The sequence below is a fragment of the Scyliorhinus canicula genome, chromosome 4, assembly GCF_902713615.1.
Source record: "Scyliorhinus canicula chromosome 4, sScyCan1.1, whole genome shotgun sequence".
Lineage (NCBI taxonomy): Eukaryota > Metazoa > Chordata > Chondrichthyes > Carcharhiniformes > Scyliorhinidae > Scyliorhinus > Scyliorhinus canicula.
The window spans coordinates 115,923,818-115,950,154 of NC_052149.1; the positions used below are offsets into that span (position 1 = coordinate 115,923,818).

Below are 26,337 nucleotides of genomic sequence, written 5' to 3' on the forward strand. Positions count from 1 at the left end.
AGAGTGCCCCCACGGCACTGGCCCACCCGCCAATCGGTGGGCCCCGATCGCGGGCCTGGCCACCGTGGGGGCACCCCCCAGGGTCCGATCACCCCGCGCACCCCCCCAGGACCCCGGGGGCCCGCTCGCGCCGCCGATCCCACCACCACCAGAGGTAGTTCAAACCTTGGTGGCAGGAGAGGCCTCCCAGCGGCGGGACTTCGGCCCATCGCGGGCTGGAGAATCGCCGCAGGGGGCTCGCCGCTTGGTGCAACGCGTTTCCCGCCCCCACCAATTCCCGGGTGGCGGAGAATTTCTGCCACGGCGGGGGTGGGGGTTTCGGTGTCCCCGGGCGATTCTCCGACCCTGCTGGGGGTCGGAGAATTTCGCCCCTTATCACGCACAGTGCCAGTCACTTGAAGTTAAGTACAGGTCATCTTAGTCGGTAGGTGTAGTTTAGTACGGAGCTGCATGTGCTATTGCACATAGATACAAGTCTTGTGTTATTAATAAACTGTGTTTTTGAGCTAACTTTTGGTTGTGTGGTCATTTGGTCGATATAAGAAACAGCTTGTGGTTCACCCCAAAGTAAAGTAGGCAACAGGCGAGTAGAGGTAATAAAAACCTAGGACCAATTTAAGGAAGGTACTCCCTGCTTTTGCTTAACTCACTGAGACAACCAAAAAAGTTCCAGGACATGCATCACTCGGCATACTTAAATTGAACCATTCCACCTGCCCAACTGATTCTTTACAAAGGACAGAACCACATAGACCAGGATCAAGCATTGCCACCAGTCCATTCCAAAAGTTATAGACTTTGCTCCAACATTCACTTCCAAATCCATTCAATATGCCGAAAAGATTTTTTATCAGCTATTTAAATTTCTGTACTTTCTATCTCTCTGCATAGGTTATTCTGTAGATTGAAATCTCTGCATGATACATACGAACTAGAGGCAGGGGGAAGGCAGTTCAGTCCCAAGAGCCTGCTCCACCTTTCAATAAGATCATGGCCAGTCTGATTGCGACCTCAACGCCGCAATCCTGCCTATCCCTGATACCCTTTGATTCCATTGTGTATCAAGAGTCTACCTCTGCCTTGAACATATTCAATGACCCTGCCGTGACTGTTCTCCGGGGGAAAGAGATTCGCAGATTTAAAACCCTCTGAGAGAAAAACTTCTCCTAATTTCTATCTTACATGGGAGTACACTTATTTTTAGTTCTGGTCTCTCCCACAAGGGGAAGCATATCCTTCCAGTATCTATTCTGTCTACCTGCCTTGGGATCTTATATGCTCCAAAAAGATTACCTTGCAGTCTTCAAAATTCTAATGGGCACAGGCCCAACCTGTCCAATCTTCCCTCATAAGATAAATTCCCCCTTTCCTCCACCACTCATCCTAGGATGATGACATACCAAGCTTCTAAACTATCAGAGGATACCAAAGATTTTATGTAAACAAAAACTAGACAGACAATCTCTACATGACTTATGCATGAAAGTGGACGAGATTCTCTGGCGTCCCCATGTCCTGTTTCTCAGTGACAGGGGGTGGCCCCAGGGCCAATGGTGGGAACACCTGGTCCCGGCTGGGAAATGGAGTTTCCCATTGAATCCACCCCATGCCGCCAGGGCCGTCGGCAGGACGGGACGATCCTGATGGCGTAAACAACCAGAAGATCTCGTCCAGAGTTTAAATGCCTTTGCTAGCCAGCTTTGGTTATTCAGGAAGGCCTCGCCTTCTCAACCTTGCACCTCACCTGAGGTGTGGTGATTCCTCAGGTTAAATCACCACCAGTCAGCTCTCCCCCCTCAATCATTAAAATAGCTTGTTAGTCGGTTGCTATTTCTGGGAACTTGCTGTGCTGGAGTTTCCCTCACATTATTACTGCACTGCAATAATAAACTGCTTAATTGGCTGTGAAGTGCTCTCTGCTGTTTACGGATGTGAAAGGCACTAAATAAATGCTGCCTTTCGCTGGGGTTAAAGTCCATTAAATTGATCCCCAGTAATCATTAAATTGGTATAGAAAAATCACTAATTTGGTATTTTACTGCACCTGGCACTGACAGTTCACTACAAATTAGTAATTGAGTGTAAATACGGTCCAAGTTTCACCAATGCTGTTTTTCCATTAAAGCAGTTGGCATTAATATCAGCCAGGCTTAATATCAACTGTAAAATCTCCAACACTGCTCACACTTTTCCTTTATTATTCACATTTCGAGGAACAATGCCTCAAGAATGATATGCTTGAAGCTTTTTTAATTTGACATTTAAATCTTGCTGTTGGAGGATTAATATTGGAGATGGTGCATTGAAGCTTAGACATTTTTTAAAAGTCCATCAGAACAATGTACCAATGATTAAAATAAAACTTTGAAGTGTCAGGAGACATTGACAGATTTAATTTAGTTTTGATCAAAAGCCACCAGTTTGGGTCCTTCCCTTCCAAATTAACAGCGAGCAGCTGTTCAGATTCTTCCCAGCCCAAGCCCTGCTGAATAATTATCAACTGAACAGATCCCAGCATTGAGGAGATTTGAATGTGTGTCAGTGAGGGATAGCACAGAAGGAGCTTCAGTCTGTGCATAATGTGCATCTAAAACATGGACTAATCTCTGGCCGTGATCTAACGGAAAATAGTTCCGTTCTGGCGGAATAAAAAGGCTCCTTCCTGGCGCAGAAGCACCATGATGGACACCACTATCGAATGGCACACTGTTATTACTTTGTTCTCCGCTTGTCGGTGCAGGAAGTGATCCGGACCCCCGACATGATTCCGGATCCTCCCTCAACACCACACCTCATCTGATGGGGGTCCTCGAGGCCATCTAATATGGGCAGGACACCCCAGGAGCTGTTAAGCTCTCTTATACTATGCAAGTCTGGATCCTGGCCACAATGTGCAAGGTCCAGATCGTAATGCCTCACAAGATCTATCTCGCGGGGCACAACGACCATCGAAAATCCCAGAAGAGGCCTCTTGTGGGATCTACTGGCCGTGCCGCATCCCGATTCTGGCGGGATGCAGCGGGTAAATCTTGCCCTCTGTCTTTTACCTTGAAGAGTCATTGTATAAGGCCAACAGCCCAAAGGTTGCATAGCAGGAAAAACTACCCAGGGGGACAGCTCCCCTCAAACTCTTCACCCTCTCACACTCGACCAAAGGGAAACAAAGTTCAGAACAACGATATTGAAACATGTTCTCCAATTGCGTATTAATTTATTATTAACAATGAAAAGTGACTCAAGAATTGAGTTAATCACATTGCTCAGTACTCAATTAATGCCTTACCTTTTCAGTGTGGTCATAGCAGCGAATAATACAATGGCTGTCAAATTCAAAACCATTGCTACAGTTGTACATTCCTTCAAAGACTGGAGGTGGGGGATCACAAAGAACAGGAGCACAGCTACCATCCTCCCAGTGACCGCCTTCCAAACACTGCAGTTTGAGGAACTTTCTGTGAGTAAAAAAAGACGGTAAGTACTACAAAAAGATAGTTAAGAGAAAACACCTACAAGTCGCAAAATCAAGCAATACTCCAAAAACAATTGATGAACCACATGTTATAACCGACAGAATCACTTATGTTTTCTCACAATAATCTGCCGAACGGAATAGATCCCTGACACTCACACACTGTAACACCTAACGTAACTGGTCACTTTCACATAAACTTTAACACCCAATGGAATTGTTCACTGTCACTCATACACTTTAAACCAATGGAATTGTTCACTGTCACTGACACAATAACACCCAATGGAATTGTTCACAGTCACTCACACACTGTAACACCCAATGGAATTGTTCACAGTCACTCACACACTGTAACCCAATGGAATTGTTCACTGTCACTCACACACTGTAACACCCAATGGAATTGTTCACTGTCACTGACACACTGTAACCCAATGGAGTTGTTCACTGTCACTCACACTGTAACACCCAATGGAATTGTTCACAGTCACTCACACAATGTAATACCCAAAGGAATTGTTCACAGTCACACACTCTGTAACACCCAATGGAATTGTTCAGTCACTCACACTGTAACACCCAATAGAATTGTTCACTGTCACTGACACAATAACACCCAATGGAATTGTTCACAGTCACTCACACACTGTAACACCCAATGGAATTGTTCACTGTCACTCACACACTGTAACACCCAATGGAATTGTTCACTATCACTGACACACTGTAACCGAATGGTATTGTTCACTGTCACTGACACACTGTAACACCCAATGGAATTGTTCAGTCACTCACACACTGTAACACCCAATGGAATTGTTCACCGTCACTCACACAATGTAACACCCAAAGGAATTGTTCACAGCCACTCACACACTGTAACACCCAATGGAATTGTTCACAGTCACACACACTGAAACACCCAATGGAATTGTTCACAGTCACTCACACACTGTAACACCCAATGGAATTGTTCACTGTCACTGACACACTGTAACACCCAATAGAATTGTTCACTGTCACTCTCACACTGTAACACCCAATGGAATTGTTCACAGTCACTGACACACTGTAACACCCAATGGAATTGTTCACAGTCACTCACACTGTAACACCCAATGGAATTTTTCACTGTCACTCACACTGTAAAATGCAATGGAATTGTTCACTGTCACTCACACTGTAACACTCAATGGAATTGTTCACTGTCACTCATACTGTAACACCCAATGGAATTGTTCACTGTCACTCACACTGTAACACCCAATGGAATTGTTCACTGTCACTGACACACTGTAACACCCAATGGAATTGTTCACTGTCACTGACACACTAACACCCAATGGAATTGTTCACTGTCACTCACACTGTAACACCCAATGGAATTGTTCACTGTCACTCACACTGTGTATCACCCAATGGAATTGTTCACAGTCACTCACACAATGTAACATGCAATGGAATTGTTCACTGTCACTCACACTGTAACACCCAATGGAATTGTTCACTGTCACTCACACTGTGTATCACCCAATGGAATTGTTCACAGTCACTCACACAATGTAACATGCAATGGAATTGTTCACTGTCACTCACACTGTAGCACCCAATGGAATTGTCCACTGTCACTCACACTGTCACACCCAATGGAATTGTTCACTGTCACTGACACACTGTAACACCCAATGGAATTGTTCACTGTCACTCACACTGTAACACCCAATGGAATTGTTCACTGTCACTCACACTGTGTATCACCCAATGGAATTGTTCACAGTCACTCACACAATGTAACATGCAATGGAATTGTTCACTGTCACTCACACTGTAACACCCAATGGAATTGTTCACTGTCACTCACACTGTGTATCACCCAATGGAATTGTTCACAGTCACTCACACAATGTAACATGCAATGGAATTGTTCACTGTCACTCACACTGTAGCACCCAATGGAATTGTCCACTGTCACTCGCACTGTAACACTCAATGGAATTGTCCACTGTCACTCACACTGTAACACCCAATGGAATTGTTCATTGTCACTCACACACTGTGTATCACCCAATGGAATTGTTCACAGTCACTCACACAATGTAACATGCAATGGAATTGTTCACTGTCACTCACACTGTAACACCCAATGGAATTGTTCATTGTCACTCACACACTGTGTATCACCCAATGGAATTGTTCACAGTCACTCACACAATGTAACATGCAATGGAATTGTTCACTGTCACTCACACTGTAACACCCAATGGAATTGTTCACTGTCACTCACACTGTGTATCACCCAATGGAATTGTTCACAGTCACTCACACAATGTAACATGCAATGGAATTGTTCACTGTCACTCACACTGTAACACCCAATGGAATTGTTCACTGTCACTCACACTGTGTATCACCCAATGGAATTGTTCACAGTCACTCACACAATGTAACATGCAATGGAATTGTTCACTGTCACTCACACTGTAGCACCCAATGGAATTGTCCACTGTCACTCGCACTGTAACACCCAATGGAATTGTCCACTGTCACTCACACTGTAACACCCAATGGAATTGTCCACTGTCACTCACACTGTAACACCCAATGGAATTGTCCACTGTCACTCGCACTGTAACACCCAATGGAATTGTCCACTGTCACTCACACTGTAACACCCAATGGAATTGTTCATTGTCACTCACACACTGTGTATCACCCAATGGAATTGTTCACAGTCACTCACACAATGTAACATGCAATGGAATTGTTCACTGTCACTCACACTGTCACACCCAATGGAATTGTCCACAGTCACTCACACTCTGTAACACCCAATGGAATTGTTCACTGTCACTCACACTGTAACACACAATGGAATTGTTCTCTGTCGCTTGCAGTGTAATACCCAACTGAACATTTTACTCTCCCTGATGCTCTCATCATATTGAATTATTTGATTTACCTCACACAGTTGTGGCCCAGACATATTCTATTTATGAATATTTGCTCTCTGTTTTCACCCCTGGATGGCTTTTCTCCAATTCTCTGCTTTTGTCTTTTTTTCTTTTCTTGTTTTATCTCTATCTACTTTGTTGATTCCTTTGGTCATTTTTGAATACAGTTCATCTTCCAAACTCAAGCAAACACAAACCAGATTTCAGCATTGTGCCCTGAACAATGTAAAACACAGTGATATTCTAGTGAATCTGTGCTGTATATTATTCAAGGCCAACATATTCCTGCATCAATGCACTTCTCTCATCCTGCACACAGTGCTCTAAGGTGTTCTGTAATCCAACTCGACATATCATCTTCCACAGTTTCTGACTCATGCCATCAGATCCATTATTCCATTTACTATAAATGGCCTAATACACTTGACCTGTTGACTTTGCCATGGGTCTAAAATGAACCTTAAATATCCCTCTGCCTTGCCACCTAATCCGGCCTTCCCCACAACTTTGGTTTTAAGCAGGCTCACAATTTCTGATGTTAAACTCAGTTTGCCTCCACACCTCGGAAAAATCCTCCAGCAGTTTGCGCTGCTTCCCAGAACTATGTCCGTTCCATTATATTGCACTGTTGCCTGCAAATCAGTACACCCCTCCCTCAGCCCTCTATTAGTCAACTAAAGAAGCGCAGGTGTAAAATTAGCAGCTACTCACTGGCATTTTGGAGCAGTTTTCAAACTGTCTGGCTGCCCGATCATCCATTAGCAAATGACATCAACTGGGTTTCAAAATCTGGCTTTGCTTTGGCAGCTCAAAGCAGACTGACCCACTGGAAGGCTGAACCTGACCTCCACTTGAGCATTTAAAACCACCACCTCCATGCAGTGCATGTTTTAATCCTCTCTCCCTTTACTGTTCCTCAAATATTTTATCAATCTCACCCAGTGGGACCATGCACAAGATTGTTGGTGGGCACCTACCTAGGCATATGTCTACATGGGTTAACTTCGTGGAAGGGTCCATGGATAGAATTGTGTTGTGTCTTTTTGTGCTCAAGAGACTAAGGATTTTAAACCGAATGTTGGGGGTGTCAAATTAAAAGTCCTTATTGGGTGCATAAGTAAAGGATTTATTCTGAATGGAATGGGCTGGGGCTCAGTGAGTCGGAGAGTACTGGACCACAAATTATTGACTTGCAAGTCACATGCTGAAGTCATTTGATGTAAATATATGCTGCACTTGTAACTGCTTTCATGAAATATTTTAAGTGATCACTTTTTCTAACCAAGATATCACGAGTTACCACTCAATTAAGGTGTTTCTTCCTAATTTTATATCTCAGCCCATTATTACTTATTACCATATTCTCATTGGTACATGGAGACCAGTGACATGACTTATATCAAGACCTTATTGACACAAGTCGATTGTGACTGTGTCTGCGAAGAAACAGCCATCCAGCCTAATCCCACTCTGCAGTTCTTGGTCTGTACCCTGAAGTTTAAGGTACTTCAAATCATACCCAAGCACTGTTTTAAAACGCAGTGAGGAATTCTGCCTCTTCCACTTCTTTATGTGGTGAGTTTCAGATGTCAGTTTGTACAGTTTTAGTATAAGCTCTCTGTTTTTACAGTCCATGGTTAACAAAGGAATTTTTAAAAAAAATGTATTTATTTTTTAAACTTAGAGTACATACAATTCATTTTTTCCAAGTAAGGGGCAATTTAGCGTGGCCAATCCACCTACCTCGCACATCTTTGGGTCATGGGGGTGAAACCCACGCAAACACGGGGAGAATGTGCAAACTCCACACAGACAGTGACCCAGGGCCAGGATCGAACCTGGGACAATGGTGCCGTGAGGCAGCAATGCTAATCACTGCCACTGTGCTACCCCAAATAATTTTTTCTTTTCGTCATTATGGGATGTGTTGCCAATCCCCAAACTGGATCCCAGGCCTCCTGCGGCGAAGATTCAGTGCAGTAGCGGTGAAACATGACTGCCTCGGAATGGGAAAACTGACGCTTCCTCGAATTATCGAATGAGTATCCAACAATTCATTTGTAGAACTTTTTATAGTTCTAATCGTCAAGGCTGAGATTCCACCTTGAATTAGAATTCAAATGATCGGCTCAAATCAAAACTGCTCTGATCAAGAGGTCCACTGTGTTCAATGGAAGCTCATCACTGTAGAGATGGATCTGGTGCCCTCAGGAATGAGAATCCAATGATAAAGCCTTTCCATTTAATGGCAGAATTAAACATGACAACAAATGAGCATGTAAATGCCAAATCTGAAACAGATTTCAGATCTTACGGCACGGTGGCACAGTGGTTAGCACTGCTGCATCACAGCTCCAGGGACCCAGGTTCAATTCTGGCCTCGGGTGACTGTGTGGAGTTTGCACTTTCTTCCTGTGTCTGCGTGGGTTTCCTCCGGGTGCTCCGGTTTCCTTCCTCAATCCAAAAATGTAAAGATTAGGTGGATTGGCATGCTAAATTGTCCCTTACTGCCCAAACATTAGGTGGGGTTACTGAGTTACGGGGATAGGGTGGAGACGTGGGCTTAAGTCGGGAGCTCTTTCCAGGAGCCAGTGCAGACTTGATGAACCAAACGGCCCCTCCAGGGTCCCAGGGTCAATTCCTGGCTTGGGTCACTGTCTGTGTGGAGTCTACACGTTCTCCCCATGTCTGTGCAGGTTTCCTTCGGATGCTCCAGTTTCCTCCCACAGTCCAAAGAAGTGCAGGTTAGGTGGATTGGTCATGATAAATTACTGTCCAAAAAGGTTAGATGGGGAGAGTGTGGATGCGTAGCCTTAAGTAGGGTGCTCTTTCCAAGGGCTGGTGCAGACTCGACTGTCCGAATAGCCTTCTTCTGCACTGTAAATTCTATGATTCTGTGTTCAGTCTTTTCTTCAAATAAAAAACTCATGTTATTGTTTCACAAATCCCTGTCATATGATTTCTGCGTTTGTGATAGGAGATTGCAACACTATGGAGGCCTTCCACTGCTAATTTGACATCAGTAAAATCCAGTAGTTTAGAAATATGGCCATTTATTCATAAGAAACTGAAATTACTAGAAATAGCAGTTTGAATCTCTTAATAGTCCTCTGATTCTCAGTGCACAGTGATATGCAAAAGGAATGTGAAATATGGACAAGGAGGATTTTTAAAAATTCTTTATTCATTTACGAAATGTGGGCATCACTGGATAAAGCAGCATTCATTGCCCATTCCTAATTGCCCATCAGAAGGTAGTGGTGAGCTGCTTGCTTGAACCGCTGCAGGCTCTGATTTGTAGGTACACCCACAGTGCTGTTAGGGAGGGAATTCCAGGATTTTGACCCAGAATTAAGAAGGATACATTGATGTGTGTGGATGTGTGTTGCATGTGAGGCTGTGCAGTCTATCACAAAACAATCAAATGTGAAGAGACATTTTCCTCAACAGCACAGCTTCTAAGATAATATCGGCAATACCCCATCATTCAATATTCATTCCCTCCATCAGCAATGCAGAGTGGCAGCGGTGCGTACCATCTACAAGCTGCACTTCAGCAACTTACCAAGGCTACTTTGACAGAACCTTCCAAAAACATGATCTGTACCATCTTTTTTTTTCATAGAATTCACAGTGCAGAAGGAGGCCATTCGGCCCATCAAGTCTGCACCGGCTCTTGAAAAGAGCATCCTACCCAAGTCCACACCTCCACCCTATCCCCATAACCCAGTAACCCCACCCAACACTAAGGGCAATTTTGGACACTAAGGGCAATTTAGCATGGCCAATCCACCTAACCTGCACATCTTTGGAATGTGGGAGGAAACTGGAGCGCACACGGGGAGAACGTGCAGACTCCGCACAGACAGTGACCCAATCCGGGAATCGAACCTGGGACCCTGGAGCTGTGAAGCAATTGTGCTAACCACTATACTACCATGCTGCCTGTAAAGAAGGACAAGGGCACCAGATACATGGGAGCACCACCATCTGCAAGTTCCCCTCAAAGCCACATATATAATAGCTGTTCCTTCACAGTCGCCAGGTCAAAATCCTGGAACTCACTTTGTAACAGCCCTGCAGGTGTCTCTATACCACATGAGCTGTAATGGTTCAAAATGTTGTTCACCATCACCTTCTCAAGGGCAGCTAGGTATGGGAAATAAATGCTGGCCAAGCCAGCGACACCTTCATCCTGTGAAATAATTTTTAAAATCATGGACATTTTGGAATTTTGTCCTGACCTGATAAGAGATAAATGTAACCTGACCTGATGAGTGTGAGCTGTCAGATCAGGTCAGCCACCTGGTTTCTCATTCCACTGACTGCGAGAGAGTAAAAGTAGCTGGGCTGTAAAGAGGGTGGTCAATTCAATTTAGTCACTCTCTCACCTGCAGTTAGATTGAACCAAACCTGTGGTGGCCCGAGACAATACAATGGAGACTTCCAGTACCAACAAAGTGGGTTTATTAATGATAGGCAAAGTCAACTTTATACAGGCACACAGTATTGGTAATCAGGACTTAGCTCTCTGGCTCTAAGGTCCAAACTACCCCTGCCCCAAGGACCCCACGCTTTCTCTCTATTGACTGGGGTTTCTGTGCTCCTGCACAATTGGTCCTGAGCTGGTCACGTGGTCTGGAAAACCCATCCTCTTAAAGGGTCTGTGCTACTACAGTACAACCTCTCTTAGGTCCCTTATTTCACAAAGTCAGTTCTGTACAAGCATTTTATAGAAGAGATACAAGGAGAAAGAGTTAAATCAGAGAGTTAGTCTGTTTGGGGACCAACAAGTCTTTGAGGATTCCTCAGTCCCACAACCATCTCCACCACCACCAAGGTAGTTCTGTTGTTTGAAGCGGATGATAGTTCAGGCGACTTCACCTCCTGTCAGGCATGTTAACCCCCGCTAGCTTCCACCTGTCCTGCTGGTGGGTTGACTCTGGAATTTCCAGCTCCCCCTGTTCTGGAACAGCCACGTGAGCACCGGCCGTACTAGTTGGACTCGTCAGTTCTGGAATGGGGGTTACAGTCAAGCTATTGACATTTACGACAGAAGATACTGATCTGGATTAGGATGCAATCTGATTGGCTAACCTAACCACAGTGGGCAAAAATTTTGAACTAAAACCAAGTCATCCACCTTTTGTAAAGTATGTCGATTTTTCTGGGAGGCCTGACATTCCTCCATCCTCTCTGCCAAATTCGAAAATCTCAAATCGAAAGGAGTTCTGAGACGACAGCCCATCAGCAACTCGGCCTGCGTGACACCCGTGATGGCGTGGGGGGATCGTGTTGTAGGACAACAGGATGTTGGCCAGCCGATGGTGCAACCACCAGTCTGGCTGCTTCCTCATAACATTTTTAAACGCTGTACATCCCTTTCGACCAACTCATTGGCTGCAGGGTGATATGGGACCTTCTGGTAAGCCGAATTACACTTGTCTGAATGAGGCATTGGAAATCGTCACCAATAAAAGGGGTTCCATATGTCGTCTGGTAATCCATGTATGCCGAATACTCGGTTTAAGGCATCCACAATAACCGCCAATCGTGGTCCCCATCTCTCACAGCTAACTTGGAGTGTTAATCCACTAAGATTAAGAACATCCTGCCCATGAAACGGTCTGCACAGTCAACATGCACTCTAGTCCATGGGCGACCCAGCCCTTCCAAGGGTGGAGATTTGCCGAAGGAGGTAGAGTCTGGCAGGGGACATATTGCTATCCAACTTCTTCAATAACTTTATCAATACCTGGACACCAAACATAGCTGCGTGCTGGAATCTTCATTTTTGTTTCCTTTGAATGAGCACTGTGTAACTCTTGTAAGAGGGATTCCCTCATTGGTGGCAGAATGACAACTCTAGAATTCCAGAGGATTATCCCATTTACACAGGTGAGTTGATCTCTACATATAAGATACGGTTTGCTCGGACTTCTCATGGTGCCAACCTGTTTGTATCATCCATTTCATCTTGGATGATATTGGCTCCCGTTGGGTCCAATTTTCAATGTGGTCGGACGATAGCGGCAAAGTGTCCAAGAATATCAGCGGCAAGATGATCGCTTGGGGTACTGGCGGTGACGCCATGTGCTTCGGTAGGGGGAGTCAACTCAATGCATCTGCATTGGAGATTTGGGTGCCTGGCCTGTGTTGAAACATTTAGATGCAGGCAGCTAACAGCAAGGCCCAATGTTGCACCCTAACGGATGCAATTAGGGGTATTGGTTTATACTCTTTCAAAAGGCCCAATAGTGACTTATGACTGGATATAATTACGAATCACAGGCAGGACGGTAGCGCAGCGGATAGCACTGCTGCCTCATAGCACCGAGGTCCCAGGTTCGATCCCGGCTCTAGGTCACTGTCCGTGTCGAGTTTGTACATTCTCCCCGTGTTTGGGTGGGTTTCCTCCTACAACCCAAAGATCTGCAGGGTAGGTAGATTGGTCATGCTAAATTGCCCCTTAATTGGAAAAGATACATTGGGTACACTAAATTTATTTTTTTTTAAATTCCGAATCAAAGTCTGTAGCTGTAGACAGGGGAATGTTTTCACATCATAGATGACGGCTAGCTCCTCTTTTTCAATTTGAACATAGTTTTTCTCAGCTTCTGAGAGAGATCTTCAGGCAAATACAATGGACACTGGGACCCATGCTCTATTTTATGGAAAAGAACGGTGCCATACGGTGACTGTTCCACATTCGACAAGCTCTTCATTCCATGTGCGATCGAGCGGCTTCCTTGAGTTGAAATGAACTAAAAGGTTCAAAGATTGCAGAGCTTGCTTTACTAAGCTGAAAGATTCCTCCTGTGGCTCCCTCCATTGCCATTGTTGGTGTTTCTTTAGTATCTGGTGTAACGGCCCCAGTACAGTAGCCAAATCACAAAGGGACTTGGAAGTCCTTGTTCACGATTCTCTTAAGGTTAACTTGCAGGTTCAGTCGGCAGTTAAGAAGGCAAATGCAATGTTAGTATTCATGTCAAGAGGGCTACAATACAAGACCAGGGATGCACCTCTGAGGTTGTATAAGGCTCTGGTCAGACCCCATTTGGAGTATTGTGAGCAGTTATGGGCCCCGTATCTAAGGAAGGATGTGCTGGCCTTGGAAAGGGTCCAGAGGAGGTTCACAAGAATGACCCCTGGAATGAAGAGCTTGTCGTATGGGGAACGGTTGAGGACTCTGGGTCTGTACTCGTTGGAGTTTAGAAGGATGAGGGCGATCTTATTGAAACTTACAGGATACTGCGAGGCCTGGAAAGAGTGGACGTGGAGAGGATGTTTCCACTTGAAGGAAAAACTAGAACCAGAGGACACAATCTCAGACTAAAGGGATGATCCTTTAAAACAGAGATGAGGAAGAATTGCTTCAGCCAGAGGGTAGTGAATCTGTGGAACTCTTTGCCACAGAAGGCTGTGGAGACCAAATCATTGAGTGTCTTTAAGACAGAGATAGATAGGTTCTTGATTAACAAGGGGATCAGGGGTTCTAGGGAGAAGGCAGGAGAATGGGGATGATAACATATCAGCCATGATTGAATGGCGGAGCAGACTCAATGGGTCGAGTGGCCTAATTCTGCTCCTATGCCTTATCTGGAAGGAACTTACTACAATAGTTCACCATTTCCAGGAAGGATTTCAGTTTGGTTACATTCCTGTGAGCTGTCGGATAGCTTTCACTTTCTCTTTGAGACGATGTAGGCCTGTTGCATCCAATCAGAAACCTAAGGACATAACCTCTGAGGTCTGGAAAACTTTTCTGTTTAATGTGGGCTCTCACATCTCTGAACATCTTGAGTATTGCTTTCAGACTTAACATGTGATTTTCGTATGTGACTCAAGTGATTAAAACAACATCTAGGTTGACCATTACTTTTGGGACCCCCAGAAGGAGGTTTTCCTCCTGGAAAATAGTGCAGGCTGAGGAAATACCGAAAGGTAGTCTCATGTATTGAAATAGTCCTTTATGGGCATTGACCATGGCAAACCTTTGGGACTCTTCATCCAACTCCAACTGGAGGTAAGTGTGGTTAAGATCTAGCTTAGAATAGGTAAGACCTCCTGCAAACTTGGTGTAGATGTCCTCGAGCCAACATACCTATATACAACTGGGCAGCTTAATTGATTGTTAACATGTAGTCCCTACATATTCTTATTATCTGCTCAGCTTCAGGATAGCACGATGAGGGCTGCACACTCAGGAACTGCAGTTGTTAAATTATTCCCAGTTTATTTAATCACTCTAACTTAGCTTCAACCTTTTGATGCAAGGTGTAGGGACTGGCCAGGCCCTAACATACTTACTGTTGAATCTGGATTGACATAAATTTTGGCCTTCACTCCCTTGAACTGGCCCAACCCATTGTGAAACATGTTCTCGTATCTGCACAGGAGATCTTGGAGGACATTTTTTCAAATTTAAAAAATGTCCAGCCAATTTAATTTGATTCGCTGCAACCAATCTGTTATAACCGACAGGAGGCCACGCGATCTGCAACATCAGAGTCCCAATGGCCTCACCTGAATATAATGTCCCCAGAAGAAGGGGCGAAGCTCCACCTTAGACAAGGATTCACTGGGACATAAGTGGGCCGGATGAGGGAGACCCTTCAGGGAGTAGGAGTTGTCTTCTAGTAGATAAAATAAATATTGAGTTTTAAGCATGTGGCCACCTCCCCAGTGGTGCGCTACAGGTCCTCAAGGGAAAGCTTAAGCCCCCATGTCCAGTGGTGGCCTTTCTTCCAGTGCAGCCACTTTGATACCCAGCGAGGTGGATGAGTGCCTCGATCTTTAGATGGGGGATGCCGACTCATTGGACCCAGAATCGATCATGGAGACCTCACCGACTGAGCTCGCGACGGATCCGGTGGGAGTGCCAACCCTTGCACGGTGGACCCACTCAGGCACTTAACCCAGAAAAGTCGGTACCCAGTCCGTTACACCCAACCAAGCCCAGCACAGCGAGAGTCCAAGTGGCCACAACTGAATATGATCTCCCTAGATGAGGGGTAGAGCTATGGCCTTCAGCAAGGGTTCACTGGGACATGAATACCCCAGCCAAAGTATGGGCTGGGCACAGGAGAGTAGGAGTCGCATTCTAATAGGTAAAATAAACATTGTGCTTTCTAACAGTCATCGCTTCAATGTGGTTGTTCACTTGAAACTTTACACTGTCCCTTTCCATCAGACTTGGCTGGTGCCTTACTACGACACCAAAGGCCAATGGACATATTGTTCTTTAGAAGCCACTGGTGTACTGGTGGTCCTCAGGGTCTTTAGGGTTGCCCCAGGTAGGAAGGTAGCTTGGCCATCGTGCGAGTCAAACTCAGGGTCTGGGCTCCTTCTCGAATGTAATCAAATATCTGCTCCCCACAACCTTAACCAAGACCCTGGTGTCGATCTCTATTTTCAAGGGTCTTCCATTTACTCTCAGAATGATTTCAATAAGGGCTTTCTTATTCATTTTCACGACATTCAGAGTACATTCAATGCTCTTCCTCAGAGCTCTTCTCCACTTGGTTCCAGAGCATCATGGATTGCTGTTGTAGCTGCTTTTTGTTTTGCACTGCCGCACCCTGCCTTGCCCATCAAAGTGCCTGGATATGGCCTTTTCGGTTACGACAAAAACAGACAAACTCTTGAGAATGGCAAGCTTCCTGCAGATGGTCTCCCCGGCATCAATAGCAATCCACTTCTGTCTTGGGCTGAGACCCAATCTTTTCCTGATTCTCAGACTTGGATCCGATCCCGAGGAACGTGTTTGGTTCTCTACTGTGCCTGTTGATCTCGTTGCGCGTCTCGTGGCCATACAGCCCCACAACTGATTCACTTCCCCTTTGGAGCTCAGATACGGCTTTTTCAGTGCAGTCCATCACCCGAGATATCTTGATCTCTTTTTCCTCATGTAATTTTAGTTTCAGGCAGGAATTTTTTCTGGATGTTGAGGTTTTTAATTCCACAGACTAAACAGTCGCACAGCATGTCACTGAGCGTGTCACCAAACTCACAATGCTCAGCTAGCTGCTGGAGGCTGGCTATGAAGTCAACATCCCTGACAGCAGAATTGAATTTATATTGCTGTAGGATTATCAAGCTTAAAATGTTCCTTGACCAATATGACCAACTGGCCGAAGGTTTCTAAGTCAGGAGCTTCCAGGGACGCTAGATTTCTCATCAGGTTAGGGTTGAGGCTAACAAACTTTCAAAAATATCACCTTGTGCTTGTCTTCCCCTACTCTCTCATTTGCAGTGAAGAAATATTGGAGCCACTGACTCCCGCCCTTGGCTCCGTAGTCAAATTTACCGATTATCGGCATGTTCACTCTCTTTTTGGATGCTACTGTCGATGGTTCTCGATTCTGTTTTGTCTCTTGAAGGGATCCTCCCCTCGAGTCACGAACCTCTGAGGCCCTCTGAAGATTGCGATCAAAGCTTTTACATTGTCGCTAATGTGGTGGCTCAAGGCAAGACTGTGTCGATTTCCAATACCAACAAGAGGGTTTATTAACAATAGGGAAATATATACAGGCACAAAGTATTGGTAACCAGGTCCTAGCTCTCCGGCTACGGGGTCCACACTGCCCGAGCCCCTGCTGCCAGAATTGTCTCTGATAAGCCCCTAAACCCTCAACCTGTGGATGCACCTCTGGAGAGCAGAATTGTTGATGGCATTAACGTGCCATCTGACTAAACTCAAGGATTGAGAGTCAAATGAAGTCTGGCAATAGACTTTTGGCACAAGAGTCAAACAGAATCTTGGTAGATACCCAGCAGACAGTATCTGCTGTCTGCCCTGCTCATGAAAAGGAGGGCCTAGAAATGTGATATCTGATCTCCAAACTCAATTCGAGGGGCTGGAGAAACTTGCTAACAAACGGAAGAAGTATGATGACAGCAAAATCGATGCTAGTAATAGATACAGAATAAAACTAGAGGGAGAAGAGGATTACAGAACTGCGCCATGTGATAGCCATTACAGCTGCCCTCCGACACAGTTGTTTGCAGTCTCATTTTAACTCCAGTGCTCGAGATTCCAATGCCGTCTCTTGTTTCCCTTTAGCACAGATCATTGACCATTTCCATTCAGTGGCCATCTGCAGTGTGTTAGAAAAAATGCTCCCTGAAAGGCCCAGCACTTCACCCCAGCATATGTCTTTATATTAAAAGCATATGAATGCTAGACAGTGTGAGTGTGGAAACCACATCGCTGTGAGCAGATATTGGTGGGGAGGTGTTTGCAAATTTCTTAATCGTCATATTTCAGCCTGGTGTTGCGTTCCAGGAAACTGGGGCGGGATTCTCCCCTACCCGGTGGGGCGGGGGGTCCCAGCGTAGCGGAGTGGCGCCAACCACTCCGGCGTCGGGTCTCCCCAAAGGTGCGGAATTCTCTGCACCTTTGGGGGCTAGGCCCGCGCCGGAGCGGTTGGCACCACGCCGACTGGCGCCAAAACTGGCACCAATGGCCTTTGACGCCCGCCACCCGGAGCTGGCCGAAAGGCCTTCGCCGGTTCGCGCATGCGCCGGAGGATTCTCTTCCACCTCCACCATGGTGTAGGCCGTGGCGGCGGCGGAAGAGAAAGAGTGCCCCCACGGCACTGACCCGCCGGCCGATTGGTGGGCCCCAATCACCGGCCTGGCCACCGTGGGGGCACCCACCGGAGTCCGATCGCCCTGCGCCCCCCCCCCCAGGACCCCGGGGGGCCGCTCGCTCCGCCGCCACCAGAGGTGGTTCAAACCTTGGCGGCGGGAGAGGCCTCCCAGCGGCGGGACTTCGGCCTATCGCGGGCCGGAGAATCGCCGCAGGGGGCTCGCTGCTCAACGTGGCGCGATTCCCACCCCCGCCAATTCCTGGGTGGCGGAGAATTTCTGCCACGGTGGGGGCGGGATTTTCGGCGGCCCCGGGCGATTCTCCGATCCTGCGTGGGGTCGGAGAATTTCACCCCAGATCTTGTAATCAAACAGGAGACAAAACAATGCTTAAATGCTGGAAGTTAGTTGGCTCCTTAAAAATACAGAGGCATGGGATTCAGGGTGATTTAGCATCCTTTCGGGCTGCATCACAGCCTGGTATGGCAACTGCTGGCCCAGGACCGCAAGGAACTTCAGAGAGTCGTGAATACCGCCCAGTCCATCACACCAACCTGCCTCCCATCCATGGACTCCATCTACACCTCCTGCTGCCTGGGGAAAGCAGGCAGCATAATCAAAGATCCCTCCCACCCGGCTTACTCACTTTTCCAACTTCTTCCATCGGGCAGGAGATACAGAAGTCTGAGAACACGCATGGAACAGACTCAAAAACAGCTTCTTCCTCACTGTTACCAGACTCCTAAATGACCCTCTTATTGACTGACCTCATTAACACTATATGCTTCATCCGATGCCAATGCTTATGTAGTTACATTGTATATCTTGTGTTACCCTATTATGTATTTTCTTGAATTTTGTTTAATTCCCTTTTCTTCCCATGTACTGAATGATCTGTTGAGCTGCTTGCAGAAAAATACTTTTCACTGTACCTCGGTGCACGTGACAATAAACAAATCCAATCCAATCCAATCCAGTTTGGATCAGAAATTGGCTCGCTGTAAGAAGACAGAGGGTGCTGGTTGATGGGAAATGTTCCGACTGGTGTCCAGTTACTAGTTGTGTACCACAAGGATCTGCTTTGGGGCCACTGCTGTTTGTCATTTTTATAAATAACCTGGAGGAGGGCGTAGAAGGATGGGTGAGTACATTTGCAGATGACACTAAAGTCGGTGGAGTTGTAGACAGTGCGGAAGGATGTTGGAGGTTACAGAGTGACATAGATAAGCTGCAGAGCTGGGCTGAGAGGTGGCAAATGGAGTTTAATGCAGAAAAGTGTGCGGTGATTCATTTTGGAAGGAGTAACAGGAAGACAGAGTACTGGGCTAATGGTAAGATTCTTGGTAGTGTGGATGAGCAGAGAGATCTCGGTGTCCATGTACATAGATCGCTGAAAGTTGCCACCCAGGTTGATAGGGTTGTTAAGAAGGCGTACGGCGTATTAGCTTTTATTGGTAGAGGGATTGAGTTTCGGAGCCATGAGGTCATGTTGCAGCTGTACAAAACTCTGGTGCAGCCGCATTTGGGGTATTGCGTGCAGTTCTGGTCGCCACATTATCGGAAGGATGTGGAAGCATTGGAAAGGGTGCAGAGGAGATTTACCAGGATGTTGCCTGGTATGGAGGGAAGATCTTATGAGGAAAGGCTGAGGGACTTAAGGCTGTTTTCATTAGAGAGAAGAAAGTTAAAAGGCGACTTAATTGAGCCAATCAAGATGATCAGAGGATTAGATAGGGTGAACAGTGAGAGCCTTTTTCCTCATATGGAGATGGCTAGCACGAGGGGACATAGCTTTAAATTGAGGGGAGATAGATATAGGACAGATGTCAGAGGTAGGTTCTTTACTCAGAAAGTAGTAAGGGCGTGGAATGCCCTGCCTGCAACAACATAGAACATTACAGCGCAGTACGGGCCCTTCGGCCCTCGATGTTGCGCCGACCTGTGAAACCATCTGAAGCCTATCTGACCTACACTATTCCATTTTCATCCATATGTCTATCCAGTGACCACTTAAATGCCCTTAAAGTTGGTGAGTCTACTACTGTTGCAGGCAGGGCGTTCCACACCCCTACTACTCTCTGAGTAAAGAAACTGCCTCTGACATCTGTCCTATATCTACCACCCCTCAATTTAAAGCTATGTCCCCTCGTGTTGGTCATCACCATCCGAGGAAAGAGACTCTCACTATCCACCCTATCTAACCCTCTGACTATCTTTTTTTTAAATAAATTTAGATTACCCAATTATTTTTTCCAATTAAGGGGCAATTTAGCATGGCCAATCCACCTACTCTGCACATTTTTGGGTTGTGGGGGCGAAACCCACGCAGACACGGGGAGAATGTGCAAACTCCACACGGACAGTGACCCAGAGCCGGGATCGAACCTGGGACCTCAGTGCCGTGAGGCGGTTGTGCTAACCACTAGGCCACCGTGCTGCCCACCCTCTGACTATCTTATATGTCTCTATTAAGTCACCTCTCAGCCTTCTCCTCTCTAATGAAAACAACCTCAAGTCCCTGAGCCTTTCCTCGTAAGACCTTCCCTCCATACCAGGCAACATCCTAGTAAATCTCCTCTGAACCCTTTCCAAAGCTTCCACATCCTTCCTCTAATGTGGTGACCAGAACTGCACGCAGTACTCCAGGAGCGGCCGCACCAGATTTATATACAGCTGCAGCAACAGTAGTGGACTCGCCAACATTAAGGACATTTAAATGGTCATTGGATAAACATATGGATGATAAGGGAATAGTGTAGGTGGGCTATAGAGTGGTTTCACAGGTCGGCGCAACATCGAGGGCCGTAGGTCCTGTACTGCGCTGTAATGTTCTATGTTGTCTTGACCAGGTCCTCCCAGCTAGACAGCAGCATTATCAAATAATAAGGTTGACCCCCCCACCCCTCCCCGTGTCACAATTTTTCTCGGTGAAACACCAAAGGGCATAGCAATTGTGGGGGTGAGAGTAAGGAACTGAAGAATTTGATTGGTTGGACGGGCGAGAAAGCCAGTGAGGGCGGAGAATCCGATGGATTCCCATTGTTATCATCCCTGCCCTCACCAATTAAGTAATGGGGTTCTCACCCAGAAAGGATGGGAACATCATTATCACCTTAACGGGCTTCCTTGCCCTATCGTCCCCTCACATTTGCGTACCACCCCCCCCCCCCCCCATCGTGACTTCACATCAGCGGGGTTTACAACTGGTCTGGCCTAACAGTGACCTGGCAAAGAGAACCAGCTGGGTAACATAGGTAAGTACAGAGGCGGGACATGCCCAGACACTGCCCCCAGCACTGCCCCCCTGGGCCCTAACTCAATACCAGGGCACTGCGAGGGGGCTTCGGGGGTGGGCTAATTCTGAGCCCACCCCACCAGCATGATGACATGGGACCCACCTACAGAACTTTTTGAAAACTAAGTTTCAAAAAAATCTGGCAAGCCACGCCATGAGAGTGGAACCAGCGGGCTACACACCGCTTTGCCCACCTAAGTTGATATTCAGTTAAAATATGAGAAAATCCCACAGTTTCAAAGGTGGCACGGTCCTTCTCTGTAATGCCAATGCCCTAAGCAGGCATGAAGCACAGAATATTTACACCTGTGAGCATGTGGCATCATACCCAAAACTTCAAAAGGCTGGAGAAAAAACTATATGGCTGGTATTTTCCAAACCATCACTTTGCCACAATAAAATTAATTGCATTTTGATTAAATCTTATTTTGGGATGAGATCCTGGTTTAAATACAGGCAAGATGATTGGCCCTCGGTAGTGGTCTTCACCTCCCTGGAATGTCTGAGACAGTTTCCCACCATTTGCCCTCATGGAGCACAGGATGCAATAATTACCAGTTGGGTCCCAGCATCCAACATTCAGGATTGGTCAGAAGGTATTGCAAGGGCATGGATCCATTGTTGAAAAGAAAGGTTCAATGGCCGCTTCTTTGTTCCACTGAGTCAAGACCCCAAAACGAGGAAGGGAGACAGGGACAAGTAAAGCGGGGGGGAAGAGAAGAGGCGAGAGAAAGTTTTGGATATCTTGCTATGGAGGGAATGCAGCAAAGGTTTACCAGGCTGGTTTCCTGGGATGGCAGGACTGTCATATGAGGAGAGACTCAGTCGGTTAGGATTATATTCACTGTAGTTTAGAAGAGTGAGAGGGGATCTCATAGAAACTTACAAAATTCTAACAGGATTAAACAGGGTAGTTTCAGAAAGAATGTTTTTGATGGTGGGGGAGTCCAGAACTAGGGGTCATAGTTTGAGGATAAGGTGAGGAGAAATTTCTGCACCCAGAGAGTGGTGAACTTGTGGAATTCACAGCCACAGAAGGTAGTTGAGGCCAAAACCTTGTGTAATTTCAAGAAGGAATTAGATACAGCTCTTGGGACGAAAGGGATGAGGTTGGGGGGGGGGGGGGGGGGGGGGGGGGGGGGGGGCAGTGGAAGGCTGGATCAGGGTATTGAGCTTGATAATCAGCCATGATCATAATGAATAGCAGAGCAGGCTTGAAGGGCTGAATGGCCTCCTCCTGCTTCCATTTTCAAACCAGCCTCCCTATATCATCCTGTGAACTAAAGCTTTCTTTAAATGGGTGTTGTGAGCTGCACTATAATGGCTGAAGGCTTGGCTGCAGATGTGTGTTTTCACATTTCAAGCACCTCTACCTGAGTCTAGTTCAAGGTCAATGCACACTCTCACTGGGCAGACTTTCTTGATTCCATCACACCATGGCATGTATTATCCAAGAAGGTGTCAGTGATCAAAGACAATTGATCCATTTCTAGGTCACTCCAGTTCTTCAGACACATTTCCCCCTTGTCTTGGCATAAAGTTTGTGAAATCCCTGCTCCAAATATCAAAGATCCAATGAATAGATCATAATCTTTGAGTACAATCTCAACGCTAACTCTCTTGGGTCTACATTTGCGGTGCCAGATTCTGATCCTGTTTCATGCAAGCAATTCTCTTCTGATGATTGGATGTGCAAGTTGTGTCTGCGGATGAATGAAAAAGTGTCTTCTCTCCCTAGCATTCAACTTTTTAGCATTGAATGTAGATATCTCTTGTGAATTCATTTGTGCTGCACAGTTATCTGCCAATGATACAAACCTTTCTGCTAGGCAGTTCTGATCTGATCAGTGTTGTCCGTACCCTGAAATGGGATAATAAATTAATACAGAATGCACTGTATATTGTGACTGAGTTCTTGTAAAACGTGGGCCATGGAGTTAAGCAGCCTTTGTGTTAGTTGTGGGTTGGGAATCCAATACTGTGCTGAGAGACAATAAGTTACCCTAAATAACCTCTCTACAGTATAATAGTTGAACCAAATTCAAAGTAAATCCGGTGTATTTAACAGCACAAGCAGTAACAGAAGGCACTAAGTGTACACACACATACACACTCCAATGCTCAGACTCTAGTGTATACACACACACTAACTATTGCATGCACACACATTCTAGTACATATTTAGTCTGGTGCACTCAAAAACACTTGACCTGGAATTTCAGAGTCATGGAGAGTCTGGGAAGGACCCAGATCCAGAAGTCTTGCCCCCATTTCCAACAAATCCTATTTTTGCCAGTGGGTTGGAGGAAACAGAGATGGAATGTGTCTCCCGCATGGGGAAATTCTGAGCCCAGCAGGGCCATTTGAAATCAGTGCTGAGTTCAAACTGACCCTATTTTCACTGGACCTTAATCCATGCTGGAGGGGTTATGGATCCTTAGGAAAGTCATAAATGCTCTTGAAGGATGGGTAAGATTTGTAGAAATGTCAAGTTATTTGTCTATCCGGCCCTTAAAAATAACAAAAAAATTACCTTATTATCTGCGAGCATTGAAAAGGAACAGTTCTAATAGTTACAATTCATTGATATAATAATCTTTATTGTCACAAGTAGGCTTACATTAACACTGCAATGAAGTTACTGTGAAAATCCCCTAGTCGCCACATTCACCTGATCGGATACACAGAGGAAGAATTCAGAATGTCCAAATCACCTAACAGCATGTGTTTTGGGACTCGTGGGAGGAAACAGGAGCACCCGGAGGAAACCCACGCAGACACATGGAGAATGTGCAGACTCCACACAGACAGTGACCCAAGCCGGGAATCGAACCTGGGACCCTGGAGCTGTGAAGCAATAGTACTAACCACTGTGCTAGCGGGCCGCCCATATAACACTAAGTGCTATTACTATTGTATTATTAATGCTTGCCTGTTTTCTGCAACCTATCATGAACAAAGTAGGGGTATGGGTGTATAGGGTGGTTGTAATTTCAGTTTGATTGAGGTTCCAATGGTTATTAATGGATTTGCTGGTTTAATGTAGGGTGATGAATTAAACGTCTATCATAGGGGATTAAGTGCTCGAGGAGGTTTAAATATTTTGAAAATGCTTTCATGTATGGGAGTGTTTTCTATATCATGAACTCTGTAATGAATATTTGGAATATAACTTTATTTCACCTTTGAATGGCTACTGATGGATGAGGGTGCGTTGGTGTGAAGGGTGTAAAGGAAGTGGGTGGAGGTAATGAGTTGTCACTAAACTGGCATCAGGTGCTATAGAATTACAGAATCTCTACAGTGCAGAATGAATCTATTTGGACCATCAAGTCTGCATTGACCTTCTGAACGCACTCGCTATCTAGACCTTCTTTCCTGCACCATCCTCGTAACCCTGCGCATTGATCATGCCAATGCACCTAACCTGCACATCTTTGCACTAAGCTGCAATTTAGAATGGCCAATCCACCTAACCCGCACATCTTCGGATGTGGAAGGAAACCTCCACAGATAGGGGGAGAACGTGCAAACTCCACACAGTCACCCAAGGCTGAAATTGAACTCGGGTCTCTGGCATTGTTGGGCAGCAGTGCTAACCACTGTGGCACCGTGCTGTCAAAAGGGGCCTATAGTATGGCCTATAAGGGGCCATGTAATGGAGTCATGGGCTCACATGAGTTGGCATGTGCGGGCATGGGGAATGGGTGGATGTGGAATGGGGTGAAAGGTATGATCTGAAGCACATGAGGATCGTACCATTCACAACACTTTTTTGGAAGCTGGTGCAGCATGCCAGAAAATTCTATGACTCCCACTGCCTAATTTAGGAGCAAAACCCCAAGCCCTTGTATTTATATAGTTCCTTTAACTTTGTAAAACAGCCTGAGGTGTTTTTACAGAAGTGCTATCAAACAAAAGTTGGCACTGAGCCACATAAGGAAGCACTAACAAGAGATTTGGTCAAAGAGAGAGTTTTTAAGGAACATTTTAACAGGAGGAGAGGAGGTTTGGGCAGATAATTCCAGAGCTCAATGCCTCGGCAATTAAAGCTGCAGCAACCCATAGAGGAACACAAACACACGAGCTCCGCAACCACAGACTTTCCCTGAGTGTGGAACTGACAGGCTAAAGAACTTTACTCACCCACAACCATAAAAAATCAGCAGTCAGGGGCTCAGCTTCATCCAAAGGAAGAAGTCTTACAACACCAGGTTAAAGTCCAACAGGTTTGATTCAAACACGAGCTTTCGGAGCGCAGCTCCTTCCTCAAGTGAGGAATCATGTCATCCAAAGGACACCCAATACTCCAGCTACAACTGCACCATTTTATTCACACCAGGATGTTCATTTTAAGCGAGTGCATTAGCTTACTTACTTTCTAGATTTCTTGTCATTATTGCCATGAACATAATAGCCGGGGATGCATTTGTATCGGCAGACAGAACCAACGTCGTGAGCTCCTTGTTGACATCGTGGCACCAGCAGCTTGGCATTAGCTACTGGTGGTGGAGCGTGACATTCCACCTTGCAGTAGGCCTCAGGCAGTGACCACATCCCATCTTCCATACACATCAACGAGTGGTTTTCTCCTAAAGAAAAAGAGCCATGAATACAGTCGTGATCTCATCATGTCCTTGACTCTATCCTACTGCGTAACATATTCTAGGGCACCTGTGACAGCCTCAAGTAACAAGATTACTTGCAAGCATTAAGATGTGCTGAATGCCAGTTCCCCTTTTTAGGTATAACCTTTTGGCTGCTCTCAACATTTTAAAAGGTTATGACAACATATTTTACAAACACGAAACTCGAAACACAAAACATTCCAAATTTAAACCACATGTTCAGAAAGGACCCAGCGTTATTTAATTGGTCAATCAGAGGACGATATTGATGAATGGTGACATTGTTCTGAGCAGTGGCTCATCCGATGTCTGTGTCTGTGTACTTACATTGTGTAGCTATCGTATGTCCTATGTTTCTTTTCATGTATGGAACGATCAGTCTGGACTGAACACAGAAAA

At 45.8% G+C, this 26,337-nt stretch overlaps 1 protein-coding gene across 1 annotated transcript in view; it reads right to left on the bottom strand.

Moving 5' to 3' along the window:
* LOC119964909 (pappalysin-2-like) overlaps positions 1-26,337 on the bottom strand; it is a 569,527-nt gene that overhangs the window by 167,790 nt on the left and 375,400 nt on the right. Inside the window, exons 16-17 of the mRNA XM_038795012.1 lie at positions 25,689-25,902; positions 3,284-3,452 (exon numbers count right to left, since the gene is read on the bottom strand). Coding sequence (XP_038650940.1) covers positions 3,284-3,452; positions 25,689-25,902 — 383 coding nt within the window. The remainder of the gene's footprint in view (positions 1-3,283; positions 3,453-25,688; positions 25,903-26,337) is intronic.